The sequence below is a fragment of the Dreissena polymorpha genome, chromosome 9 (genome assembly GCF_020536995.1).
Source record: "Dreissena polymorpha isolate Duluth1 chromosome 9, UMN_Dpol_1.0, whole genome shotgun sequence".
NCBI lineage: Eukaryota > Metazoa > Mollusca > Bivalvia > Myida > Dreissenidae > Dreissena > Dreissena polymorpha.
In genome coordinates this window covers 15,969,130-15,979,917 of record NC_068363.1, presented here as the reverse complement: position 1 = coordinate 15,979,917, position 10,788 = coordinate 15,969,130, and the positions used below count along the sequence as shown (strand labels likewise).

Genomic DNA, 10,788 nt, shown 5'->3' with positions numbered 1-10,788 from the left:
TGGTCCTTATCATGCAAATGTTGAAAACATATTAAAAATCGATGATTGACATACCACAATAATATCGCCGAATATCTTTATTTAGTATCTTTCTGATCAAAACAGACTTCAAGTGCACAAAGTTTACGAGACGGCGTTTATATAAAGATTTCTGCAACTGACCGCAAACTGACCTTGATACCTTGCGGATTGGAATGCAATGCATTAAAGTTAGGTCACAATTCAGCTGCTGAAACAACGGCTTGTTTAAAGCTTTAAACATTTTCTTGTTTAACGGTTAATTTAGAAAACAATTTTTGATATGTTCGTCAAAGCGTATATCAGGTTACGTAACAACGATTGTTATATGATCAAAATTTTTTGAGTGCACATAATGCAATATCGTAGTAATTACCAACTATGAGAACACAGCCTTCAAGCTCTGGCGCTGACATTCTTCTAAATATAAAGGGACACGCACTCTGTATTGATGTCGAGAATTGAGTGTGAAACTGCTACATCTGTCAAACCTAATTATTAGAGATAGAGCTACAATTGTTTCATGCTGAATACGCAATTAACTTCGTTGCTAAAAGAACTGTAGTATCCCTGTCCCTACACTTCCCAAAAATAGAAAGTCGATGGAATAACATATTAATGTTAATGTGAAATCTGTTTGTAGATTGACCGTTTTCTACTGCGAAAAGTTTCAGGCCTACCGGCGGAAAATTTTATATTCGAATTGATTGGTCGTTTACAAAGGTCAGGCTAAGATGAAAAGCTGGCGTATAGAGCTAACGCCGAAAAATTGTATTCACTAAATTATTAAAAGATTTCATAAAATGAAATTCATCGAAAAGGGAGTATTCTCACTAAACACACGTATATCGCCTGACGCGATGTGCGCGCACTGCTTTATTCTAAAACTACGATAACTTTATGCAACATTTTCAAAAAATCGAGAGGAAATACTTTTTTTGAAGTGCTTTGTTAGTCAGCTTCACTTTGCAATCTATGTGGAAATTTAATTAAGAGGACCAATAAAATGTATGGAATATGGATACATTTTGATTATTTTAAATTAAGTAAGATTGTAAAATGCAATTATGCCTCAGTTTTTGTTGTGCTTGTATTTATTTTCAAGCGTAGTAGTGTTAATGAAATAAAATACTCAAAGTGCATGCGTTAGACATAACCAACATAGCCGTGTTCTTCATGTGAACAAAATGGTCGATATCAGGAGACACTCGACATACTCGATATAAGAAAATGTTACGATAAAAACATTTATTCTGTCGCCTGAACTTTATATTAACAGAACATAATTGATTCCACTGTTAGAACCTGACACTCATAAAAGCCTTACATAATTTAGTAAGACAATCATAATACACCTGCTTTAGTAATACTTAATCAAAAAGAAACTATTAAACAATTTATTTTAATTTAGATTTGTAACTTTCAAAGATATAACAACAATAACGTTTGACATCAATAACTGCTTTCAAAGTACATGTAGTTATTGAAACCAAGTTTACTTATCAAATAAAGATGAGTTTATGTAAACTGTGCCGGGATTTAGAGGGAGACGACTATATTGAGTTTGTCGAGAGGCCGACAGAGACCGGTGCAAATGACGAGGCTACAACTGCTTAGTCAATAATTTTGGCAAATGATCATGGGAAATCCAAATGTGTGGTCGCAACTTACATGTACGTTGTTACTGCGATCAAAATAAGATCAATATTATAATAAAATATTTAAATAAGTAATAGTATCTGTACCGACTGAGTAGTGGTGTTAGAAATGTACCAAGTTTGAACATGTAATAGTTACGGAACTAAAGTTTAAGTCTAAATAGACATTTGGAGTTTTTTCGAAACGTTGGAATCCATTCTCTTCACGAAGAATGTTTTGTTCAATATTTATAGACTTTATTCATTGTTAAAGCTTTACCCATTACTTCAGTATAGTTGTAAGTTTGTGAATGCTATAATTCACCTATAATGATACAGATTTTCGAATTAGTATTTTTGCCACATTACACGTTTTGTATTTTCAATTTAATGAACAATTATTTTAAGCTTATGTGCGATAAAACACAAATAAAGACATAGGGTGCAATGAAGACATAGGGTACAATTATCGCTTAGTTGATCAAATCGTTATCGATTTGTTTATACTCTGTGTCGCGGCGAAAACAAGTATTTACTTTACACATGTGATTTCAGTTAAAATATTAGAAAGCGTCCAACGATTATTTAAACTTCAATGTATGTTTAAAGTGCACTAAATGATTTTTTGTTTTATTTTTATTGTGCTTCATTGCGGATTCTTCCTGAGATGCATATGTGATTGAACTGTAGAATAAAACATTTATCATGGTGGTTCTATTATATTTGTTTGTATTTCGTTTCATCTTGCCCCTCTGAAAGTAATTGTTATGTGTAATATCTTTACGAGTGCGCCAAGTGTCGGCTGCAAAATTTTAGCTCTGATAAAACGTTGGATTTTAGTGATAATCTGGACTTTTAGAACCTGGATTTTTTTCACAGTGTTACATGAACATATAACAAATACTATTTGCTTATTTGTAGTATGTTTTTCATTTTAATTAGTGAATTAATTAGATACAAATAATCTAATATGTATATAGTGTATATAACTGTATACTTTGTACATATATTGTTCACCTTTTAGTGAGCGAAACATCAAGGGATTATGTCATTCAGTCAGTACAATAGAGATCAATTACTGCATTGTGCAGGTGTGGATAGAAACTTGATAAAACCGATCAATGAAACGCTTTCATTATTGAAACAGAGTCGCCCGGGGGGAGGGGGGGTAAACATAAGCTGAAACGAAATCAGAATATAAACCAGGGTCTTCACTTGAAGAATTTTAAATAACTTCCAAGAGTAATTCCTACAATAACAAGTAACTTGTTAAATACAGCAAAACCTCTGCAAACCACCCATAAAACGATCATTCATGATAACCTATTAAAAGTCAAAATTGAAGTTAAAACCACCGTTAGCGGGCAAGAAAACATCAAAATATGCAACATAAATCCTAGATCTGTAAAAAAACAAGACCCTGTCTCTCAGTTTGATCTTGTAGCTATATCAGAAACCTTGCTTGGCACATCGACAGATAAAATCTGCTTTACTAAGCTCTTATCTGAAGACTACCAAATAAAACATTTACCTCGTCACAGTGGTCGCCGTGGGGGTGGAGTCGCTCTAATACACAAGACTAGCATTGAAATAAAAGTATTGACTTCAACTAAAGAGAAACAATTCACTACCTTTGAACACACGGACTGCAGTGCAAACATTAAAGACTACTCTCTACGATTGGCTGTGATCTACAGACCATCCCCATCCATCGACAATGGCTTGAAATCAAGTACTTTCTTAGAGGAAGAATGGTCCCAGTTTTTATCAAAATATGCAACAACAGATAAAAACATCATTTGACCGGTGATTTGAACTTCCACCTTGACGATCTGTATGATAAAGATACTATTAAATTCAATAACATACTCCATTCCTTTGGTATGATGCAGCCTGTAAAAGAGCCAATACACGTACGAGGCCACACTCTGGACGTTGTTATCACCAGGAACACTGTGGAAACGGTATCCGACGTAGCTCAGGAAGCATTTCTAAAGACCATTTTGCCGTCATCTTCAATGCAAGAGCATCAAAACCAGCTCCGGTAAGAAATACTGTAACCTTTCGGAGACTACGAGAGATCAATATTTAAACATTTAAACAAGATATCACAGAGTCAGAAATTTAATTTGAAAATATACATGACCCTGAAACCCTTGTCCAAACTTATTATACTAAAGTTTCGGCTTTGGTAAACGAACATGCTTCACTAAGAACAAAATCTATCACCCTGCGGCCAACTTGCCCGTGGTACACAGATGAACTTCATGACGCTAAATATCAAACGAAGTTTGAAAAGAAAATGGCTAAAATCGAGAATCACTATTGATCATGAAATTTATAGAAACCACTGCGCCAAAATGAACAAAATGTTGAAAAAAGCACGTGTAGATTTTTATTCAGATAAAGTAACATCCTGTGGCCGAGATCAAAAGAACATGCACAAAATCACAAAACACTTTCTAGATGGTCCATCTGAAATAGCTCTACCGTCTGGCAAAACATCCGATGAGTTAGCACAAGATTTCAATGATTTTTTCATAGATAAAGTTGAAGGTATCAGAAAAGATATTTTTGAACATGCCCTTTCTCATTCAAATTCAAAACAGAGTAATGATAATAACCCAACAGCAGAAACATGCAGTTATACACATTTCCGTCCGACAACAGAGGAAGAAGTTGAAAATATCATCATGCAATCCCCAAATAAATCTCGCGAGCTTGGCCCTATTTCAACTTGGCTCCTGAAAGAATGCAAAACTGAACTGCTACCAATACTGACAAAAATCATCAATTTTTCGATGGAAACAGCAAGTGTGCCAAGATCCTGTAAAACATCACGTATAAGACCTTTATTGAAAAAGCCCACCTTCGATAAAGAAACACTACAAAACTATCGCCCGGTTTTGAATCTTCCATATGTTTCAAAATTATTGGAGAAAGTTGTCAGCAAACGAATTGATGAACATTTGACAGAAAACAATTTAAATAAAGAAAACCAGTCTGCATACAGGAAGTTTCACTCAACAGAAACAGCTTTGTTAAAAGTACAAAACGATGTCCTACAATCATTAGATAAGAAAAATGTCACTGTCTTTATTATGCTGGATCTTTCTGCCGCTTTCGACACCATCGACCACAAAACCCTTTTAAAACCCCTCGAACAGCAGTTTGGCTTTAATACCACTGCAGTGGGTAGCTTCCTACCTATCTGACCGCTTCAAAACGGTGAGCATCGACGGCAAGGTATCAGAACCAGTGCTGCTGAACTTCAGCATACCCCAGGGGCGGTATTCTGAACATTTCTTAGATATTTTATATAGAAATTTCTAATTCTTAATTTTTTTCACTTAGAAAGTTTTTTTTCTAAGATTTTCCTCTAAGAATTTTTCTAAGACCATTCTTAGAGAAAAATCGTTCTTAGAAAATAAAACGATTTTCGTTCGAAAAAGATTTCTATTTTTGACAGATTGAGCGCTTTTGCATTTGTGCGCATGCGCGATTATTACTGCGAAGCAAAACAATATGGCAACTTTGAAGGACAATGTGTGTCATTTCAAAACGCGAGTGTAATGTGTTTTAAGGCTTCAAACACATTATTTTAATTGAATATTGGATGTTATTCCATCTGCTATTCGTTAAAGCCGATAATACTGAAATCGCTCAAACGTTCAGAGTAGAGAACGGTTAATAATTAATGTGCGTCGAATCATATTCGCGTGAATGTGGATCAATTGTTAGTTGATGTTACGTGTCTATACAATCTTCAATCGAAAGCAATAAAATGTGTCAAGTCTGAATATAACACGGATGGTTGCATAATGGTATGTGTGGAATAAAGTAATTCTACATATTTATTTCATAGTTATGTCATTGTGTAACCATTCGACTTCGTCACGAATAGGAATTCCCGTCTCTAAAAATAGAACATTTTACTTGGGATGTAAACAGACGACAACTGTCAAAATCAGTGTTAAACAATGGCGACAAATAAAAAGGAACGGGAACAAAAATTTTCGTTGGACGATTGTTTAATCCTTTGTAATTTAATGGCTGAAGGAAGTGGCATCAGCGGATTAACCAACCATGAGCTACTGAAACATAGATTTACAGAAGGTAATTAAATTCAGGGCCAAAACACCAACTTTGTGGAAAGGGCCACAGCCTTATTCAGGGAAAAAATACACACTTTTCTGGTTTTGGGGAATGAACAATACTGAGATAGATTTTTTGATAAAAATGCATGAATTTAAAGAAATTTTTGTGGGAAAGGGACTTTTTGGTTAATCAGAAGAAAAAGAGGCCCCTTGCGAAGAAGGTTTTTTTGGCACTGAAATTATAGTTAAGTGTGTTATGTTTCTAACAGATTTTCCAATTGCACCATTGAACAAACAGTTGTTTTAGTACATTATAAAACAAGTAACTTTATACAAATATTTCAACCTAACTTAAAGTAGTTGCAATAATCAAACTCCCAGCTTCTGACCCTGATCTGTAAGAATATACTCATAAAACTCGAAGCATTCAAGAAGAACTAAGCTCAAAGTTTTTACATCCATGACTTTGTAACAAATATCTACTTTATATACATTTTCATATTATGTAGACATTTCACCCACAAAATGTGAGTAAAACATCTAGGGGGGAAACGGGGGAAAATAACTGCCACCCTGTTGGAATGATGGAAAGTATAGTTTGATCCAAAAAGTTGCACATTCCCATTCTCTAATCTCATGAACTTAAAAATGGAAGATAATCTCATCATATTCATAATTTTCTTTTTAATGTTAATAATAATAATAAACATCAAAATATTCGTACCAATTTATTTGCTTTATTTGCTACTTTTAAAACAATCGAATCAATGCTTATATCATGTTAATTGTTTTATGAATGAAATAAATATATTTAATAACAGGAATAACTAGCCAAACAAAAAAGAAGATGTGGACAAGAGTGTCGGACTTGTACAATGGAAAAGCCAGCAAGTCTAGATCTGCTGACAAGCTAGAAAAAAAATGGGTGAACCTGGTGGCCAAGCACAGAATAATATATACGGATCACGTGAGAGACCGTGCACTGACTGGTAGTCATCAATTAATTGCAAACTGAGAAATATAATATTTATATAAAAAGGAAAAGAATATTATCAAATATAATGCTTTACCTCTGAAATGAGTACCCAGTATTTTGTTCTTATACATTTATGTCTTATATATCACTTTGGAAATGTAAGTTCTCTTCATGTAAAGTACATGTATCAACAAAATTGAGTCTTATGTCATTTTTAACAATATAGCTTGTTTAATTTTGCTGGCAAGTAAAAACCTGTTGGTAATGATCACAGGTGGTTAGCGTGTGGCTATGATATTAATTAGTGAAAACATCATTTTGAATGATAAATAATCATATTATAACGAAAAATTAACTTTTCTGAAAAAAATATTTCACTATCAAATATATATGTATAACAAGGTATGCAACTCAAAATCAGCCCAAAACGGGGTGCATCGCTTTGAACAGCCATATCTTTATCAATTTTGCAGCGATTTTCACGATTTCGGTCTTATTCAACGCAGAAATGAATTTCCTTTCTGGAAATGTATATGTCTTGCAATATTTTTACAAATGCTGGGTCAACTTTTAAGAAATAACACGATACACAACACGCATGACCCAGTTGACAGTGATCATGCTTACTTTAAGACTGAAATCTTCACGGAGTAAAGGGCAACTTCCCTATAAAGTTCATGTAGTTCGATACCATAATTCAATAAAACGTATGAAAAAACATTATTACCGTTCTTGTCGTAACATTCTGCATCAAGACTAACTGTCCAGCGCCGTTTGAAACCTTTGTTTACATACATTTCAACTAACTGACATTTTAAACATACGAGTGATTTCATTGGTCCAATGCGGAGGTGTGTCTTTACAACTGGAGATTTCATTCATAAAGAATACATGATCACTGTCAACTGGGTCATGCGTGTTGTGTATCGTGTTATTTCTTAAAAGTTGACCCAGCATTTGTTAAAATATTGCAAGACATATACATTTCCAGAAAGGAAATTCATTTCTGCGTTGAATAAGACCGAGATCGTGAAAATCGCTGCAAAATTTATGAAGATATGGCTGTTCAAAGCGATGCACCCCGTTTTGGGCTGATTTTGAGTTGCATACCTTGTTATATATATATTTGATAGTGAAATATATTTTTTTTCAGAAAAGTTAATTTTTCGTTATAATATGATTATTTATCATTCAAAATGATGTTTTCACTAATTAATATCATAGCCACACGCTAACCACCTGTGGTAATGATGTATCAATACACCTTCAAAAAATTCAGTTTTTTTAATTAAGTCATTACCGTACACCGATAGTAGCAAGTTTAAAATTATGCAATAGTAAAACTCTCATTTAAGTTTTGAATAAAGTTCATAAGTGTGATTATATAATTTTAACCACACATTCATAAATTCTTGAATGAAATTTGTTATTTAAGGAGGAGGTTGTTTGCAAAAAACTCTGGACATCGTGACAGAGGCGGTCATGAATGTAATTGGAATTGAGTCGCCTTCAATCGCTGGTGCTGCAGGTGTGGCACTTGACTCCAGCTTCAGTCTATTGGAGTCATTTTCAGCTGCGTATGATGATTATTTATTATCTTTTAAGTTAAAAGCAGATAAACCGTATACTACTGTTTTACCTTTTTATCCCCCGCCGGAGGCGTAGGGATATTGTTTTGGCATTGTCCGTCCGGCTGTCCGTCCGTCCGGCACTTTTGTGTCCGGATCAATATTTTGGATGTGCTTTGGCGGATTTCATTGAAACTTGGTATGAGTATATATATGCATAAGACGATGATGCACGCCATATGGCATTGTACACGATCTGTTAATAATGGAGTTATGGCCCTTTGTATCTTGAAAAAATGTTTTTACTATAGGCACTTTTGTGTCCGGAGCCATATCTTGGAAGTGCTTTGGGGCATTTCATTGAAACTTGGTATGAGTATATATATGGATAAGACGATGATGCATGCCAAATGGCATTGTACACCATCTGTTAATAACGGAGTAATGGCCCTTTGATTTGTAGTATGTTCATCCGTTCGATTTGCACCCATCCTTAAACAAAAGATATGTTGCGGGGGATATCAATTCTACGAATTTGCTTGTTTATATATAATAAGGCATTTAATGTTCATACTCATTAATGTAATATTCGAGACAAACTACAGGAAACACAAGCACAATCATAAAAAAAGTTTTATCAATTTCCTTCTTAAAAACGTAATACAAAAACAAGTGAAAAAAAAATCGTACAGAAATGCATAACCAAGAATTATCTAAAATGCTTCATTGATTTTTAAGTACCCCAAATTATTTGTGGGCTTACATATACGCTTCATGAAACAAACTTTTTTCAGCGCAATACCTTCCCATACAGTAACACAATACTTGGAAGTGGTGGCAGGGCCAAGTGAATCGGTGGATTATGGTAGCAGGTATTAACAAAATATATTTTCATAATAAAAGAAAACAAAAAGACAACAGATAAAAACATAATATCATATGTTTGGTGTATACAAATTATCATTTGCAGTCAAGTAGTTTTTAAAAATGCCTTTCAACATGTGATTGATATTATATTAACCCTTTGAGCGCTGTAACCGATTTTGCAGGCCTTTGCAAACAGTTTGGATCCAGATGAGACGCCACAGAACGTGGCGTCTCATCAGGATCCAAAGTGTTTGCTATTCTGATAGTATTCTTTGAAAAAAAATCAAAGAAAATGCTAATTTTAGAAATTTAGCAGACAACATTTTAGCAGACAACAAATTTCCCAGCATGCAAAGGGTTAATAAACATACCATTGTAAATTTGTACAAAATATAGTGAAAACTTAAAATATCTTTTTATCTGATTGCTAATGTAAGTGGAAATACTCATTCAGTCTTATTGTGAATGTAAGAGAGACAATTGAGAGTGTTGGGGAGCATCTATTTGTTGACAAATAAATATCAGAAAACTCATCAGTGTTTTATTAGATTTAACAATTGCTATATTCAACAAAACAAAAAATAACTTCAAGTTTCCGCTTGTTGATACTAAATTAACTATATAATCCTAAGCACATTTATTTGTTCAGTCTAGTTCATATGTCAAAGTATGACTAATGAATTCTCTTTGTCAGATGTAACTGCAGCTGTCACGGAAACGACCAACTACATGGAATGTCTTTGGAGCAACTGAAAAGAAAAAAAATTATACTTGAAATCCAGTTGTTAACACAAAAGCTACAGTCACCATAAATGTTTTTTTTAACGTAAGCTTTTGTTTTTTTTTATCAAAATCCTGAGTCCATAAAAAAATTAAATACTTTTTAAAAATAGCATTTGTTTTAATGAAAATTTAATGCATTTTTGATACAGAAAGCAATTTTGAAAGCATGAAATGCTTAAATATTTATTATTTTTGAAGACACTTTTACAATATACAATAATATATAGAATCTTCTAAATCACCTTTTTTAACACATGTATGGACTTCATTTTCAGTTGTATATTTTGTACAGTTGTGTCAGTATTACTGACAAGTTTAATTCTGTTTAATAATTTAGAAGTACGATAAAATGGTCTTCATTTAAACATTCAATGTTATTGTTCTTTATTGTTGAAAGGTACATACTTTTACAGTTCGATAATTATATTGTATCACCAAAATTGGTAACAAGTTTATGCTATTTTTTACTGTTAACTGCAATGATAATTAACATCAAAGAAATCGTTAACATTTAGATGTTTGTAAACAATGTACATGGGTTGTTCACTCTAATGTGTATATTGATATTAACTCTTATGTCCATATTGAAATTGTTCAGTCATTAATTTAATTTGTTTTACCGTACCTTAGTTAAAATATGTTAGTGCTACAAAATCCCTGTATCGCTGAAAGAAGCTCAGGCACCTAGTCCCCCGAGTTATAACTCGTATTACCTGCTCTGTGGCAGGGGTATCATCGGGCGCCACCCGACTCTTTGTAGCTAGGTTCGGCTTATATCGGGCTTCTCCCCCCATTTAAAGTTTAAAAATCCGAGTGTCACTTGTGTTCGAAGGCACAGCACT

The 10,788-nt window shown here is 33.6% G+C and overlaps 1 protein-coding gene across 2 annotated transcripts; it reads left to right on the top strand.

Annotated features, from left to right (window-relative positions):
* The first annotated feature begins 5,620 nt into the window (after window positions 1–5,620).
* Window positions 5,621–10,014, top strand: LOC127843927 (uncharacterized). 2 transcript variants are annotated; one of them, XM_052373829.1, is made up of 5 exons: window positions 5,621–5,771; window positions 6,574–6,741; window positions 8,164–8,305; window positions 9,091–9,168; window positions 9,858–10,014. In XM_052373829.1, exons 1-5 carry the CDS (start codon window positions 5,636–5,638, stop codon window positions 9,973–9,975), a joined length of 642 nt encoding a protein of 213 aa, XP_052229789.1. In that variant the 5' UTR covers window positions 5,621–5,635; the 3' UTR covers window positions 9,976–10,014. The 2 variants fall into 2 exon arrangements, with proteins under 2 accessions (XP_052229789.1, XP_052229790.1); XM_052373830.1 differs by lacking the exon at window positions 9,091–9,168.
* The last annotated feature ends 774 nt before the right edge of the window (window positions 10,015–10,788 follow it).